Below are 18,507 nucleotides of genomic sequence, written 5' to 3' on the forward strand. Positions count from 1 at the left end.
ATTCGGTCTAACTATTGATAATCTTTTGCAATACTTGCAAATTAGACTAGAGATTTTTCTCGTGAAATGTTTGCCAATTTACCTACACTCCCCTCTCCTTTCTGTTTAGATTTCCCTATTAAGGGTTAATATGCTAAAGAAGAGCAGAACATAATGTATTTATTCCCATATCATGGATAGCTGCAACCTCTGTATTTTACATATTTGAGAACAGTGGGAAAATGACTTGGGGACCCAGCTGTCTGATGGGGAATGGGAGAAGAGTGGACTCTATAGAGTCCACTCTTCTTCCATATGTTCCAGACATTCTCTAATACAGTTTAATAGTTACACAGGTTGCTCTTTTCAAAAGACAAATTAGCAAGAATATTTCCAAACGCAGACACATTATGCAATAGATGTAAACAAACTCCAGCTACTTCCCATCATATGTTCTGGTCTTGTCTGAAGCTTGTTCCTTTCTGGTCATCCTTTTTTCGAAGGCATCTCTAATGCTTATGCTTATAACATCTCCCCTTCTCCCTTGGTTGCTGTTTTTTTCGATTAGTTTTATGATACAACAGGTCTTTTCCCCCTGCTCGTTTTCAGAGGGTCTTTTCCTAGTTTTTAGCTAGATGCTTGATCCTCCATCACACCACCGCTGGATTAGGGACATTATGCAGAATGTTAAGCTGGAAAAAATTAGATGTACCCTCAACGGTTCCATCAACAGATTCTGAAAAACTTACAACCCTCTGATAACTTATGTGAACAAATTACCTGGTCTGGAACTGGAACTCTGAATGTTTACACCTGCCCTTGATCAGTCCAGTAATAAAGAATGTTGAATGTGAATTTTTTTTTAATCCTTTGTCCGTCTTTTGTCTGTAACAAGTCTTTCAAGTTGATTTGGGGTTTGGTCTGTCTTTGTCCTTCCCTTCTCTTGTTAGGGTTGTTTTTCTATAGTTATTTGTAATATAGAGAATATGATTGTTTTATATGAAAACAACAATACCCTACTGCCAGGGAAGCTCAAGCTCTGGTACCTGCAATTTGGACTTCTCCCTCGGGTAATGTGGCCACTCACTATCTACGAGCTCCCTATAACAACTGTGGAAAAGATGTAACAAACCGTGACTTCATACGTGAAAAAATGTCTCGGTGCCCCACGCTTTCTAAACTAGACAGAAATGGACACCATTCAACGCGATGCAGCATGCTATGTCAGCCCTGAGGCATAACAACACTGTAGGGCACACCTAGTTGGGAAGAGGAGGCCTTGGCCTTACAGCAAGTAAGCCAACTTGGCGTAAAGCCTCAACATCAGAGAGGAGGAAAATGGTGGTCGAGGAGGTGCGCTGAAAACCCTTGGCTTCCATGGACAGGCTCTGCAACAGACAGATCAGTCTCTGAAGTGGCCAAAAGACGCAGCCAGTGGACAAGGATCAAGTGGAAGGACCCTTGATGTGCACAAAGAGCATCAACATGACCCGCTCACTAATCCTCCCCACCCCATTCCCCACTTGAGAACCCAGGTCACAACCTTCCAGGAGAAGGGTGAACAAGGTATGCGGTCAGCTCTAGGCTTGACTCAGGGAAGAGGGCACCCCCTGCCTTGCATAGTTTTGTGGCCTGCGCCTTTTTAAACAACTAGACAATTTTCACAATTGGCCATGGGACCCAAGCTCAGGTTTGATCACCCTGTAGCTGGCCACCTTTGATGAGGGTGTCTAGAACACCCCCTGATTTAAAGGCACACTCCTGATGATGTGTCCTGAAATGTACATCTTCCCACATTTGAAATACAGCTCTCACGCCACTCTCAACATCAAGGCAAACCTCATGTGCATACCATCCATTGGCACAATGGACAGTTTACCATCCTGTCCCATGTTTCATAATTCTACTGGAAATGTACAAATAAAATGTTTTTAAAAAAATATGCTGGTTACCTGGCTGCCGGTTAGATACAATGCTTTTTTGGCTTAAACACTGCTCTCTCTCGCTCTCTCTCTCTCTCTCATCCACCCACTCGCACGCACACACACACACCACACACACACACACACACACACACACACACACACACACACACACACACAAACACACTCAGACCATCTCTCATTCAAACTTGGCTGGCCAGTTGCGGTCACATTTGAGTACAGTAACAGATTAATTAATTTACTAACATGAATTAATGATCATTGTTTTGCTCTCATTGGTCATTGTCTCACACACACACCACACACACACACACAACACACACACACACAAAACCACAACACACACACACACACACACACACACACACGCACACACACGCACACACACGCACACAGTATTCATTGTGTGTTGCCTGAGCGGCTCCCCTGCTTCAAGACATGCTCTCCATCTGTGTCCAGTGTGCGGATTAGAGGCTCGTTATCCTCTTAGCTCTAAATGGCCCCACGTTCATGCACTTCGCCGTCCTTCTCATCTGCTGTCTAAGACCAGAGCGTGACACCAAAGCGAGATTTATGCGTAAAAATGATCGTGGCCATCATTCAGCTGTTTTAGTCGTTGCGCATTACGCGCTTATTGTCGGGACAACCCTCTCCATCGTCTGTCAGCGCGTCTGTTGGAGCAGCGGCTGTCTGTCCGTCCGTTAATGTTTCCAACTTACTGATCTTTTGCAGAGTATAATCTTATCAGTGTCAAACCGTGACTGCTAATTTTTTCCGGGCATTCTTTTATTTTGCCTGTCTTTTGATTCTGGATAAAAGAAAACGATTTTTATCAGAGTAAACTTTTATCAGCAAAGGGGTTAGTTCCATTCACAGTTACAGGCGCGTCTGAATGTGTGATAAAATGAACATTTGACCGTTTTAAACTGTCGACCTGAAGAAGAAATGGAATCTACATGTAAAGAGAGGAGTCTTTTATACTTACTTCTCTTTGCAATATGCACAGCCAGCGTTTGCTTTTGTGCAAGAAGACCAAGTGCTCGGAGATCTGGTGAGTTTACCCGCTGACCTTTATACCAGATTCATAAGAACAATAATGATAATACCTTACAATGAAAAATTGTGGATGAGGGCATCATTAGTGTGTGTGCTTATTTTCTATGTGTTTGATGACACCATGTAGCCTAACATAAACCCAGCTTTTACACGTTGGTACGTCACATTTGAAACACACTATAGCACAAATTCCCAACAATCTAAGTGACCATTTCAAACTTTTTAAGTCCTGTAAAGTCTAGATTATGGATATAAAGGCTGAAAAATATCAACTTTGGTTGTTTGAAAACCCTGAACCCTGTTCCTATAGCGTACAAGTGGTTATTCTGCAACAAAAGCTCCAGAGCAGCATGTCACTCAGGTCATTTAAAAAAGGTAACCACCCCTCTCTCTGTAAGGTGCGTGTCACTGAGCAGCACCACAAAACTGCATAATAATCATAATCGGTGAGCTAGAAACTGTAATTTTCACACTTTAAATTCTGATAGGTTTGAGGCAGGACTTTTATGGCTAGGAAGGAAATGCCATTGTGCGTGTTAATAAAAACTGCCTACATATTTTACAAACTGTACACATTTGTCAAAGAAAGACAGAAAAATAAATGTTCAGCTTTAGACCAACAACACACACATCAACACATTTGCCAATGCACTCCTTTTGGCAGAAAACCCCCTCCTCCCCTCCTCTCCTCCTCCTCCCCTCCTCCTCCCCTCCCCTGCAGTCTCTACCTTTTCTTTTGATATCCAGTCACCCTGAACACTTTTTCCATCCAAGTTTCTTTCCTTTTCCTCCTCTTTCCATCACTTCCTTTTTCTTTCGCTGTCAGTCTTTCTGACTCCGTCGTATTTCACCCTCACTCTTTCGGACCCACAGGCTATAGCAGGCTGATTATTACATCTGTCTGTCAGCACAGAAAACTAACCACAATTGGGACTGCCATACAGAGGAAGGCTGTAGTTCTGTCTTCATGACTTCCAGTGACATTTGTACTCCGTGTTTAGAGGTCTTTCAGGCTTCATTTTGATTGAGGGAGATGTCAACAGGGCTCAATGTCCAGATGAATCACATCAGCATTTACACAACCAAGCTGGTAGTAGGAAAGAGTTAAGATTGAACGACATCTTTTCCCAAGGTGGTCTTACTTTTTCAGTATTTTCACAGCTGTCCCCCTGGTCAGAATAAGCCATTGAATTATTTCACAGAATTATTTAGCTGTTATTTCTTACACCTACTGCAGCGTAGATCTAATCTTGTTATAAAAATCATGCCTTTTAAACCTTGTGTTCCATACAAACAATATTGTTTGGTGAAAGACAATAACAATATACGAGAAAGGAGATGATATTTCACAGTGTGTCTCTTGATATTTAAAGTTTCTATATCAATTTCATTAGCATGTGTCTTAGTGGTCATTCACTTTTGGATGACTCAGACCTGGAAAGAGCTGAACCACAGGACTGACACTGAAAGTTAAGATATCGAATCAGGGTAATAGAGCAGGTGCTTTGGTCTTAAAGAAGACGTCTGATTTGGGGCCCGTTGTTGATCAAGTGAAGTGTTATGAGAGCAACTTTTTAGATTTTTGACCGAAGTAGTATACATTTGTCCGGAGCATTGAATCCTCAATATAGATAAAAAGCTTTGTGCCTGAAATGCTTAAAAGCTCTTGTCAACACCCAATGAAACAGATGAAAAAGGCTCCATATAAACATATTTCAAACATGACAAACAATGAGACAGTGGACTAAAACTAGACCAATATTAGCTTATTCCAGACACATTGGTATCATTCCGTATGTCAGCCAAGACATTGCTATAGACAAATGGCAAACATATCTTATAATGGAATGTATAATCTTCCTAGTTTGTCCATCAGAGAGCACTGACGAGTTTATCTTGGTTGCTAAATTGCTATCAGCCAATATGTCATTATTGGACATTTTGAAATCTCTATTTTAGATGTCAGTATTAGCCTAAAAAATCCAGTATTAGTCAAGTTATTATTTGGGTGATACTTCAAACTTAGATTCACAGAGTAATGAGTTATTTCAAAGGAAACATCACAGAACTGTGGAAGAAAGTGTTAATCTGGGGTATTTGTTTCTGGTGATTTTGGAAAAGGCCTATTTGTGTTCCTTGATTTTTTTTCCCCTGAAATTCTGCAGCCCTGCTTATTTTATTCTTCATCAAGACAGTATGAAAGTGCGGGGTTGTCACCGGGGCTTCATGTTGCCAGTGGTCTCTCAATGATTTTGTAAGTGTCCAATCGCCAGCTTCAAGCCAGTGTTGCTCAAAATATGCAGTTTGCTTCAGAACAGCTTCTCTGGTTTCTGCAGGGCTACCTGTGGAGATGCGGAACCAATACAGAATCAAGTTTTACTTCCCAAAAGTAACCCACCAGTTTCAGGGATTCATGTCAAGATCTTCAGGATTCATATTTTTACTCCAGTCCTTCCGAGTATTAAAATGTTCATCCAGACCGACTCAGACCACTGTAATCCATCAACAACATCTGTTGATGGATGTAAAATTGATGATGTGAGAATTTCCCTTTCTATTGACTCTAATTCTGTGAGTTCAGCTTACCCGTTTGTTCCCAGGGCGGCACTCCTGGTGAGATATGGATGATCGGGGAATTCAGCTGACATATTGAATTACCCGCTCGGATGGAAGAGCATGGGAGAAGGGTTTGAGAAAGCAGAAAAGAGACGAGTGGATTCAGGAGGGCAGGAGAGAGGTCAACATAGGAAATAAAAGAAGGGAGTCACTAGAAGTAGGAGAGAAAAAGGAAAGTGGAAAAGAGCAACGCTGTAGGTACATGAGACTTCAATTAAATCCCCATGTCTGTGTACCAGGGAATTCTGTCCTTTTGTCATATAAATCAGGCCTTGTACAAAGCTACTCTTAAATTGCAAATAAAAAGTAAAAAAATAAAATGAATTGATAATGCGTACTGTATTCAATTCAATTCAATTTTATTTTATTTATAGTATCAATTCATAACAAGAGTTATCTCAAGACACTTTACAGATAGACCACACTCCAGAATTTACAAGGACCCAACAGTTCTAGTAGTTTCCTCCAGAGCAAGCAACAGTGCGACAGTGGCGAGGAAAAACTTCCTTTTAGGCAGAAACCTCGGTCAGACCCAGGCTCTTGGTAGGCGGTGTCTGACGGGCCGGTTGGGGTTAGAATGAAGAGTGGCAATAACAAAAATAGAAAAAATTAGTAGTTTGTAGCAGTTCTTTGTAGTAGTTCATGGCATAGCAGGACGCTGTGCGGCATTACAAGGCACAGCAGGACGTAGCAGGACACCGTAGTGTAGCAGTTGAACATGGCATCACAGAACGTGTAGCGGGACCATGGCCACAGCTGCTACCCTGATTTTGGAGCCTCTCTGATCCAAGGGAACAACTGTATATTGTTATACACTATTTTAAGGAGTGTCTTCATTGTCTGGATGTAACAAACCTCTACTTTGTGGATGCCTATGACGCTGAAAAAGTCCTTGTCTGTTTATTTTTCTCCATTTAAGCCATGTAATATAATAATAATAATATACAGCAGGTTATTCGGGTGTTGATGATCTATACCTTTTAGAGCTCTTTCTTCTCAATGAGGTTTTTCAGGCTGCAGTTGGATACTGAAGATGCAGCAACAATCTCTTGAAGTGTCACAGAAGCACCCAGGATTGAATAAATCAGACCATGAAAATAATGACATTTGAAGCCAAAGTCAATTAAGAATAGATGCCTGCTCATCTAACAACAGGTTATGCCTTTTTTCATGGTTCTTTTTCTTACCCTTCAGTGTTATGTTGTGTTTAAATTATCATTGGGTAGTTGGAAAGATATTGCAACACAATTGCTTTTGTTGGTAACTATTGACAAAGCAATTATATATACAGTATATAATCTGCAATTTTCTCCCATATTCTGAAAGCAACTAAAAAGGTGTCTTTTTTTTGTTTTGTTTTTATTTAACCAGGAAATAGTACCATTGAGTTTCATGCTCTCTTTTACAAGGGAGTCCTGGTCAAGGCAGCAGCAACAAAGTTTTAACATACAGTAACAAACAGCAACCTTAATGTACAGTAAAACAGAAAAATTACATTAGACACTTAAAATCTGAATTCAGTGGCCAGGAAGTCCATTATCCTAATTTTAAAATCTTCCATGCTAAAAAAACTAATCTAGATTAAGGGGACTTTGTAGCTCACACCAAGATGACAGGGGAAAAAAATCTTAAAAAGCACTTTCACCAAACACAGCACAGATTCAAGGAATTAAGTCAATCATTTGTCTGTGTGACCGAAGGGTGCAGCTACCGATAGCTTTGGGCGTCGGTAGAGAACCTAAATAAGAATATTTTATCTTTATTAAACCTCCATTGCCACAAGCTGTAAACACAACATTGACATGTTAGCATTGATGAATGTTGGCAAACTGTTACATGTTGAAACATCCTACACAGAGTAAGATTAGCATGAATTTATAGTTCAGTTATTGACCTTCTGGTGAATATAATATTCACTCTTATTGTCAGTTTTTGGCAATAACATCTGGCTTCACTGTGCTCACCAGCTATAGTCCCTGACTTTGTCAGTCTGCCACTTGGTGCTAAACAAAGCAAAACAGAGCTTAAAGATGCTGAAACACTGTAGGGTTCCTCGTTCCGAGCAACACTTCACATTTGAGCTACTGTTTATGTCAATCTAAAAATATCGATCAAGACAGCTTTAAGTTTAAATCAGGGTTTAGTATTTTTTTGCTGACATCAAGATTGCAAGAAGCTGAGATGCAAAACAAACTCATAATATTGTACAAAAAAATATTGTACACAAGCTGCCAGCCATCTGAATCTAACATTAATTGTCTCCGGTTCAATGATCTATGGCTGCCTATTGTCACAGTGGCACTTTTCCTCTTGTATATCTTGTGTTCCCTTCACTGATTATGTCTCTTTGTGTGTGTTTGAATAAACCAGATCGTCTGAGTCCTCCACTAGACATCCAGCTGGAGACAATCAACTGCACCGCCTTCAGTGTACGATGGAAGATGCCCCGGCGACATGTTAGCACCATCACCGGATACAAGGTAATCACAGACTGGGATTTTACATTATAAAATAACACAGATGTAGCCGTATGTGTGATGTGACGGCTCAATTTGTAATGAAAAAATATTTTGGATAAAAAGCTGTTAGCTGTTATCAGTCACCAACGGGATTATTTCTATTACTTTAAATATTTTTCATATTAGACTCAATGTGAGATGCTCCAAACAGTTTGTATCACGGTGTGCCAGCAGCGGTTTCTGTGTGATGGCTTTCTTGTTGCGTAGTACCCTCAAATTTAAAGCAAAACAGACAAACAGTTTAAGAACAAGAGAAAAAGAAAACATTTTCAGCTTTTCAAACAGCAGGCTGCCCCTACATATTCCTTTCAAGAACTCTTTTTCCAAATGAGTAGAAAGGATTTCTACTTGGCAACAATAAAAAAACAACTCATAATTCATATTTGCCCCGTTTTTTCTGAGCGGATGCCCATTTCCTTCTGCAAGCCCTTGACGTGTTGCCCCCCCCCCCTTTTCCTGCTTTTAAAGTGCCTGTAAAATCCTGTGTCCGGTAAGATGGCCTTGAAAGCTAGATTGATATTTCTAAATTGTACGTGTTGTACGTTTTGATGGAACCCCTTCACTGCCAGATGTATGCTTTTTAAGGAGCAATATAGCTCTGAAAGATGTGGTCACAAATCTTTATTTTAGTGTCTTGTCAATAGATGTTTTGCTCCACCCTGAGTTTTGAGTACTAAAGTAGGGTTTGCTGGTCTTGGAAGAAACATATATTTATAAGTAAATACTGGACATATATTTTGTAACATTCAAAGGCAGGTTTGTGCTGCAAAAAGTGGACTTGAATTGAAAAAAGTGTCTTTCCTTTCTGTTTTTACTCTATCATCACTTTAAAATGCTCATTGTCCTCTTGAATGTTTAATATTTTCAACATTGTCAATGAGATATAATGCCTTGCCAGAACCCAGTTTCCTTCCTTTCCTCCTTCATTCTTTCCTTACTCTCTTGTGTTTGTTTTGAGCGAACCATTAACAAAGTGTGGACCAGTATGAGGGTTTGTGTGTGCTCTGCTTTTGACCATATGTCTGCACTAAGAGGATTAGTCAGCTACCTAGCTTCCCCACGACTCACAGATTGACGTTCATTTGGCCAATCACTTTGGAAGTTCATAAATAATCCCGTTTCCTCATTGTACTGCTTTCCCAATTATGCAGTGTGTACATTGTCACAGCCAGAACTTGATAATGGGATGGCTGAAAGGTTCAAATAAATGCCTATTTAATACACATAAACATGAGATGCATGAATGCCTGCCAAACTCAACACTGCCGGAATATGTTTGACTCTTAGTCAGACAATAAAAAGCAGAGACTTTTGTGTTTGTATGTCTTCTCTTTGACTATGGTATGTTTTTTTCAGGTCTTCTACACAGAGATGAGGAACGGCCACCCAACGGGTACAGCGTCTTTAATGGAGGTGCCTCTCAGCTTGGACATGCTGACCACTGTAAGTTCACAGCTTTTAACAGTACTGCTTGTTTGAAATCAGTGGTGAACATGCTTAGAAAAACATTTGGTGACAATGAACCTACCAGTGCTACCGCAGGTCCTTCATTCCAGCAGCAGTTAGACTCTTTAATGCAACATCATAATGTAGCACTGCCAGCTGTTTCTGCAATGTATACTTAGACTTAGACTTCTCTTTATTTATCCTTTTGGGATGACTCCCGCAAGAAAATTGATATATGAGCCATCACTGGACAATATCCTGCACTATGTACGTACATGTATTTGATTTTCACTCTTTGCTTCCTCCAACTGTGTAATGTCATCTCTATTCATTCATTTGCACCTTACAAATCTGTATATCTGTGTTTGTACACTGTCTGTTTATGTAAGGGTGTTTACTATGTGAATATGTTTGTTTTATTACTATTATTATAACTTGTTATATTTTTCCATTTCTTAAACTTGATGTACATTTTTTCTCCTAGGTCTACTTAATGTGTATTTGCGTTAGTCTGATGTGTGTACATTTCTCTCTTTTGAGCTGCTGTAGTACAGGAATTTCCCCAGTGTTGGATTAATAAAGTCTATCTTCTCTTATCTACACCTCTGCTCTGAATGTCTCAAAAGGGGCAATTTGACGGACAAGCAAGCTTTGTGAGTATCTGACTTGACTTTCCACTCAGATTCTGAAAGAATGCCTGATCAGTAATTAGTCTTCCCCATCTCTTCTTCCACCATATTTCCTTTTTTTTTAAGTGGCTCTTATCTATTTCCTAATTTTTCTTTCCCTTTAAATGTCCTTGCTGATATGCTTCTGCTTATTTTCAATATCTATCTGTATCTCTACCCTCACTCACCCATATGCTGTCTTCTAGGATGTGGACATCGGAAACCTTAAAGTGAACACTAAGTACAGAGTCACTGTCGGAGCGTATGGTTGGGCAGGGGAGGGTAGACCCAGCATGCCCAGAGACATCGGCACTGCTTCACATGGTAAGAAAATGCGAGTAGTAGTAATCCATTTTTACAGCTGATAACAATACAGTCCACTGAATTAAATTTCTTTCTGTGCCATTAGACATGTGCATGCCCCCGTCACCCCCCACTCAGCCTGTTGTCAAGGCTGTATCTGACACAGAGCTGGCGTTGTCATGGCAGCCGGGAGAGAGTGAGGGAAGCGCACCTATCCTACACTTCCTGGTGGCGTACATCAGGTCAGTCATTGAGTGATCTGCCTCAAGAAAGCAATTAACACAGCTTCATGTTTATCAAACTGGCCTTTTGTGACCTCACCAGCACAGGGTTGCTGCCAATACTCTGACACATATTTAGAGGTCACATACACGTACGCCATCAACCATCAACCATCAACCCAGCCCGTATAGACACTTTCCAGGTGAAGAGCAGCCTCAAGGGGCTGCTTCATAGAGGGAAAGAGCAAGCCCAAGTAAGAAAAATCCTTGTTCTATCACTGGCTGTGAGAGGAAAAGGCGGCCTGGTTTCATCTGCCTGTTCATTTTTTTTAAAGGTCCCACGAAATAAAAATTTCACTTTATGAGTTTTTTTTAACATTAATATGAGTTCCCCCAGCCTGCCTACGGTCCCCCGGTGGCTAGAAACCGATAGGTGTAAACCGAGCCCTGGGTATCCTGCTCTGCCTTTGAGAAAATGAAAGCTTTCATTTTCTCAAAGGTTACTTCCCCGTTCTCTGCTTTTGGCCCACCCATGAGAGAGAGAGATCATGGCTTTCAAATGAGTAAAATGGCAGTTGGTCAAGGCCACATCCCCAGCCTCCACCTTGCCCCCCCCATTTCTCCTCAAAAGCTTCAGACTCAGAAATGGCACATACTAAGGAAAGCTCATTGTGGGACTGGCTCTAGTGACCAACCGCTAAGGCCTATATAAAAGCATCCAAAGAGCACCATGTCATGGGCCCTTAAATTCATAAACTACTTGATGCAGCCAATATTCCAAATGCATGAATAGGTGTATATATAGCTGCACATTCAGCCTCCCTAATCAGAGCCTCTGCATCCACTCATCGTCACACGCTATGATACAGAATACACAGCTTTCTTTTACAGTGAATTTTGTGAGGCATTTTCTGCGCTGCTTAATCCAACCATTTGGGTTTTGACATGATGATCATTTGAGACACACACACACACACACACACACACACACACACACACACACACACACACACACACACAAAGAACCTCCCATGTCTAGACAGGTCCTCAAACTACAATGTCAAGAAAGTCAAAAATAATTTGCCTGGAGTCCTTGCTAGACATAAATAAAAAATGACAGATAGAATTTAAAAAATGCCCCCATAAGAATAGTTTAAAAGAAAATAAGATAAAGAAAATCAACACACAATGGCGTTGCCTATTGTGGTGCAGACCCTGAGACTAGGCAAGAGAAAGAGACGGAGGCAGAGAAACTGTCACTTACTGTGACAGAGAAGACATGAATCACTGTCTGGTTTTGCATACAGGGGCATTTTCCACACAAAAGGGCCATCTCAGAGGCAAATATTTCTCCCCTTACATCAAAAGAGACATTGCTGAAGAGAGACATTGATTGGTGGTGAAATGACTCTATTCAACAGATAGTTGTAGCTCCAGCCGCCCAGAAACAGCACACAAATATGGCAGCTGGAGATGGAAGCAGGAGATGATAGGCAGGAAAAATAAAAGTTCAGGAGTTCATCATTTTGTTTTTTGCTCTACTTTTTAAAAACAACACTCTGATTAAAGCAGAAAATAATGCTTTAAGACTTAAAGAGGCTCAAAAATAGTAACATAACAACATCAAAAAATCTCAATCAATTCCTTGTTCTGTTTGGTTTGACAACTTAGTAATTGTACTCTTTGCAATCACTTATAGACATTTTCACAGGCGTACGACAGCAGGAGGAACACAATAAAGTGAAAGATCACATCACAATTTTTAAACAACCCTCACAAAAACATATCATCATCCTCAATACAAAAAGATTTTTGTAAAATAAAGAATCCCCTCAAGCACTCAGACCACTCGTGGTTTGTGAAATGTCACAAGTGGAAACATATTGTTAGTAATTGCAATAACAGGAAATAAAACTGAAAAAAGATATATTTGTCTTGTTGTTCACAGGCCAGAAATGGACACCGAGTGGACATATATCCGTGAGCCCATTGAGACTAACTCCATGGTTTTGAAGGGGTTATTACCGGAAACAGAGTACCAGTTTGTTATCAGGGCGGCCAACGAGCACGGAGTTAGCCCACCCAGCCACATCAACAACCCCGTGCGCACTGGTAAGGCTGAACATTGATCTCTGTGCCAAGTGATGTGACAGCCAGGAATGATTAGTCTCAGCTCTCTCGTTAATGTGATTTCAACAACATTTCAAAACAAAAGTCGGTTTCAGCTTAGTTTCAACAACACCCACGCAGAGCTACACAGACTGTTTATTTTCTTTTGCATCTCCAAAGTTATTCTCAAAATAAAACCTTCACCATGTTCAACCACACTGTATACATCCAAATATTACAATGGAGACAATCACAGATTTCTCCCAGCACTGCAATGAAACTGTTTTTTCTTTCAAATTCTTGAATTCTCCGTCATATTGTGCTACCTTTTTTACATTAAATTATTTAAGCATTTTTTTCCGTTATAAAAGTCTTATCACAATACAATTCCACAATATAATAAGCTTGCATAACTTCCTCAAGTCATCATTGTAGAATCAATTAAATTCATTCCATTCATTTGTCTTTTTAGCTTGAATGTAGGACAGCACCTGTCAGTGTGTCAGTGGAGCCTTGGATGATGGAGAAGTAGAGCAACAGAGTCATTTACTTTATTATTTTTGATCTAGTCGGCTGTTGGTAGTCGGCTGATGGTAGTGGTGATGGGGGTGGGGGATGGTCGGGAGGACTTATTGATATTAAAACACACACACACACACACACACACACACACATACACACACACACACACACATATACATTCATTCACGCGTGTACTACCCATACATCCTGTACATGCAGTAATAGTAGTGTCTTAATGGATGGATGGAACTATTTACAGATTTGTGGGAAAAATGTTAGGCTCATGTGTGAGTGGATGCTTGTGCATATAAGTTTTAAGAGTATGACTAAATATAATTGAACAGCCATGTAGACACAATCACATTATCTAGATTTTGTGCTGTGACCTACAGCCAACACTGCTGACTTTTGAAAGCCATGTGGGCCAGCGGCATCTGCCTCACACGCTATGTTAGCAGTCAGACTGTTGTAAACTGCTCTGATTAAATTAAGTGTACTAAGTCCTGCTAGACTGCTCAGAGACAGAGACACAGAGCTCGAAAGACAGACAGGAAGAGAGGTTATATTAGAAAGACCTTGCTAAGAATAATGTCAGTGAAAGTTACATGAAACAAGATAAAATTAGACAGACAGACAGACAGACAGACCAAAACGAAGCAAAAGAGAAGCGTGGTTTCTTAGCAGGGGATAAAAGCGGGTTACGTCCGAGTCTGATCAGACAGGATTAAGGACGGGATGCCAGACCCCTTCTCTGCCCATCCACACCCCTGATGGATGCACACACACAATACGCCACTGCTTGAGTTAACAGCAGGGGCGGGCTTGACTGACTGACATAGTTTCTTGTTGGTCTTTCTGTGACAGTTTGTGTGTGTGTGTGTGTGTGTGTGTGTGTGTGTGTGTGTGGGGGGGGGGGGGGGGGGTCTTTGTGTGTGTGCATGTATGTGTGTTTGTTTATAGGAGTTTTCAACAGGGTGGCATGGACTAAGGGGGATTGTTACACAACATAAGATTAGTTTACTGAGGGCTTTTTGGGCTTCCCCCCGTCCCTGTGTACCAGCACTCAGTATTCAGGATTTAATGTTATTAGGCTGTGCTAATTAGCACTTTAAATCGTGGCATCCATTCAGGCTTAATAGTCAAGTTTTTATGAGATCTTTGATGATTTCTTTTGCAGTTTGCTATGTTTTATAAGTGGTCTAATATCAATCCATAACTACAAAATATTTTTCAATTCCATAACTTACTTTACATTGTGGTAAACTTGTAATATTTGATACTATAGGTGGAGGTGGAAGAGCAAGAAGACAAGAAGGAGGGGATGTTGTTATGTAAGCTAAGATTAAGCTGTGTCAAGGCAGAGTGGATGGCAGGGGAAGTGTCCCATTGATCATGCACTCAGTTTATTTTGTAGAAAGGATTTTTCTAACATCTTAAGCTTCTTGATTATTTTATTTCTATACATTTAAGTGTTAAACTGTTCTGTCTGTCAACATACTGTATGTGTACCAAATATATAACACATTTATGCAAGGTGTAAGTTACTTTCTGAAGAAGAACCCAAATGCAGACATAACTGCATTTCGTTGCAATGTACCTGTACATGTGTAATGAAAATAAAGTTGAATCTAATCTAATCTAATCTAATCTAACGCAGATCCAGAGTGTGAAATAACAGATTTATTCAAAGTACTTATGTACAAGTTCAGGTTTCCGGAAAGTGGAAAAGCAAGTCCAGGGTTCCAGGGAAGCGAACAGGTCTGGTGGTGGGCAGGAGTGGTTCCGTCAGATTAATACAGTGGTTGGCTAGTGGTGAGGTCCGGGGGTGGTCGTCTGGTCCGGTGGATGACAGGAGTGAAGTGGTAGCAGGAGTTGGGTTCCAATGGTAGCTGAGGCACAAGATAAAGGAGCAGAACAAAAAACAAAAAAATATTCAAATGAATAAATAGGCAGCAAGTTTTGTCAGTAGCGAGTCTAATTGCGGTCGTCTTGACTATGATCTGACAGAGAGTAGAGGAATGACCGGGTGTATTAAGCAGAGGTTGTGTTAGATTAGATGCAACTTGAACCCTGACTACCATACACCAGACTCCACCCCTGTAATTAGGATCAAAGTTGTTGTCAAGACCACCTTTGTCGAGTCCAAGACAAGTCCAAAACTAGGACTAGTCAAGACCAAGTCAAGAACAAGACCAAAGAGATTCGAGTCCAAGACAAGACTGAGTCCACAGAGGTTTGAGTCCAAGACAAGACCAAGTCCAAAAAGATTTGAGTCAGAGTCAAGACCGAGTCCTGGAGATTTCTAAGACCAAATTTGATTATGGCAGAATTGGTGGACATCTTTGTTTGTTACAGCGCGTGTGAATTAATGAAAATGAACGACAATGACATTAGCAGGGCACGCAGACGCAGGGCGTGCAAAGATAATCTGGTGTGTGATTGGTTACCATGTGGCCAGTGTTTCACTTTCCCTCCAATATTATTATAAACATAATAAAGTCACCTGGACTCGGTCAAGACCAAAAGCCATATTTGGCAAGACCAGTGGCAGATACCGAAACAAGTCCAAGTCCAAATACCAGTGAGTCCGAGACAAGTCCAAGACCATAGAAAACCCGTCTTGAGTCCGGACTCGAGTACTACAGCCCTGATTAGGACAAACAGTGAAGGCGAGAAGAACAGAGAAGCTATCTAGGAGCAGCCTAGCATATGTCTTATTTATCTCAACCAAAACTTTGTCAATTCTTCAACTATTACTATATACATTGTAAAAACTACAAACTGATTAATTAAGTAGGCTTATTAGGAGTATTTTTGCAGCAGCAGTTACAGTAGCTAACCAATACATTTGTTTCATGCTATGCTCAGAATATTCACTGTCTGGCTTTCTTTTGTACATTATCAGCTGCCGTTGTGTATCGAGGAGACACGTTTCAGTACGTGGTGCAGCAGCCTGGGTACAGGCAAAAAGGTAGACCCGCTGGGCCAGAAGCTGTTACTACTATTTAATGTCCGATCTTCAGTGAAATGTTGTCACATTCCCCAGCCCATGATCACTCATCATAGGAAAACAGTCATACGCAGAGGACCCACTCATTGTCTCTTTCATGTAAATTGGACACCATTGTTGTTTGGGCCACTTTCATTGTCATCATCATGTTGTGACCAGAACACAATGTATTGACAAATGGCTGACTTGTGTTTCACCACTGACCAACTTTGTTTGACCCTTTAACGTGCAGTCATCGTGTATGTTTTTATCAACCGTCATCAAAAATTGAAACCTTTAAAAGCATGTAACAAACACCATGTATCTCTACTGGCATTCTGAACAGGTGCATCAGATGGTGGCAGTGGTGATTATGGACGTTACATCACAGACTCAAGAAACAAAGACGAAGATGGCTTCGACATTGATGACTCTGATTATGATATCTTTATTGAGGAGGTGAGTTATTACATACCATAGCTGGATAATACCTAAACATTTTGGGCATATTTAATCTGATGTATCATCTTCCTCTCACTAGTTGAAGCCATTCCCAGGTATCAACCAAGACAACAGGAAGTCCCAGCTTCGTTCACGCCCTGATCCGCCATCTGGTCGGAACGTTGTTTACCGTATGAACACTATCGCTCCTACCAACGATACTGCTCCTCCATCTTCCTCCACCACCTCATCCATCTTCCCAGATTTCACAGATCTGGTTTTCCCACCAACCTTAGAGCCCAGTACCAGCATTGACACCACAACTACTGCCCCGCTAACCACCACCGGGTAAGATTTTACTGAAGGCATCTGTTTTAGATTGATGAAATATCATTGTAACTTGAGGGGGAAATGGCCTCTCTTTTAAAAGCAATTGATGTTTCCCTGTTAAGGGGGAATAACAAAGGTATCAAGAAGGTTTCTTTTATCTCAACAAAATCACAATTCTTATTGCGATTCCTCTTGCTTTGATTTCTAGATTGCTTTTTTTACTGGCTTTCTGCTTTTCACTAAACGCCTCCGGCAGTTTATTTGTTCATGCTCCTCGATTAAATTTGTTGATGATAGATGGAGACAGAATGGAGAATTTAAGCTGTTGTTCTGATCAAGATGTAAAGCACATCTAGCTTGGCATCGCCAGTCTAGTCTGGAACCTCTCAGTTCATTTTTGATTTCCAAGGGGCGTTATTAACGGTGCAGACAAAAATGCCAATGGATGCAATTAGATAGACCAACAACCAATCAGAACAACATAATGACGTAGTGCTGAGCGACACCTGCAAGTTGGGTCCTTGTTCTGTTTTGAATCAGAAAATATGGCGGCCGGGTCACAAACTTTCTTAAATTACTGTAAAGTACACTAAAATATGTTTCTAAAAACATTCTCACTAAGAAATAGGCAATACAGTAACAGAACATGAATCCATATTTGATCAGCACTGCATAGTTAGACAGTTTGATTTCAGAGATGGCCTGATAGACAGAATGGCGTTTGAAAGTTGCATTTGAAAGTAAAACTTAGTTGTTAGCTAAACTACTGACTATGCACTGTAAACCATACTAAACATCCTCATCTATCTTCCTCTTCTGATCCACCTTAGCATCACTTTGCCCACCACCACTACCACCCCAACCATGTCCCCCTGGAAAGGTGAGGTGCCTCGTGTGTACGACCTGCCCTGCGATGACACAGTGTGCCCACCTGACAGCTTCTGTCTCAGCGATTACGACAATGGAGGCTCACGCTGCCACTGTAACCTCGGACGGAGAGGGGACACTTGCTCTGAGGGTGAGAGAACTGTAGTTGGGTACAAGCATTTAAAGCAGTTAAAGAAGTGGACCAACAGATACCGTTGTTCTGGACGGAGACCAGTGAAGAAAAATAGGAACACTTTTACCATGATGGCTAGGCATTACTGCGCGGCCTCCAATTGAGCTTGACGACGTAGTTGTGACATGGGCAACGTGTCTGAAAGTTGTAAGTCTTCTGGTAGCTTTGCCAAGAGAATTCTCAATCATTCCCAATCAGCAGAGACGGAGAGCGTAGGTATATCTTAGGAGATAGCATAAACACAGTCTAATTTTTGCTAACTAACATGCTAGTTAACATAAGTAATTAAACCTAAACAGCTGATG

General features: G+C 40.9%; 1 protein-coding gene across 3 annotated transcripts in view; it reads left to right on the forward strand.

Moving 5' to 3' along the window:
• Positions 1–2,397: 2,397 nt before the first annotated feature.
• Positions 2,398–18,507, forward strand: part of egflam (EGF-like, fibronectin type III and laminin G domains) — a 25,777-nt gene continuing 9,667 nt past the window's right edge. For 2 of the 3 annotated variants that reach the window (XM_032516406.1, XM_032516407.1), the window contains exons 1-11: positions 2,398–2,973; positions 7,965–8,074; positions 9,470–9,556; positions 10,186–10,212; positions 10,434–10,551; positions 10,637–10,772; positions 12,700–12,863; positions 16,288–16,353; positions 16,718–16,830; positions 16,913–17,160; positions 17,973–18,160. In XM_032516406.1, coding sequence (XP_032372297.1) covers positions 2,868–2,973; positions 7,965–8,074; positions 9,470–9,556; positions 10,186–10,212; positions 10,434–10,551; positions 10,637–10,772; positions 12,700–12,863; positions 16,288–16,353; positions 16,718–16,830; positions 16,913–17,160; positions 17,973–18,160 — 1,363 coding nt within the window. In that variant the 5' untranslated portion in view covers positions 2,398–2,867. The remainder of the gene's footprint in view (positions 2,974–7,964; positions 8,075–9,469; positions 9,557–10,185; positions 10,213–10,433; positions 10,552–10,636; positions 10,773–12,699; positions 12,864–16,287; positions 16,354–16,717; positions 16,831–16,912; positions 17,161–17,972; positions 18,161–18,507) is intronic. The other variant, XM_032516408.1, reaches the window with a different exon arrangement.

The sequence above is a fragment of the Etheostoma spectabile genome, chromosome 5 (assembly GCF_008692095.1).
Source record: "Etheostoma spectabile isolate EspeVRDwgs_2016 chromosome 5, UIUC_Espe_1.0, whole genome shotgun sequence".
NCBI lineage: Eukaryota > Metazoa > Chordata > Actinopteri > Perciformes > Percidae > Etheostoma > Etheostoma spectabile.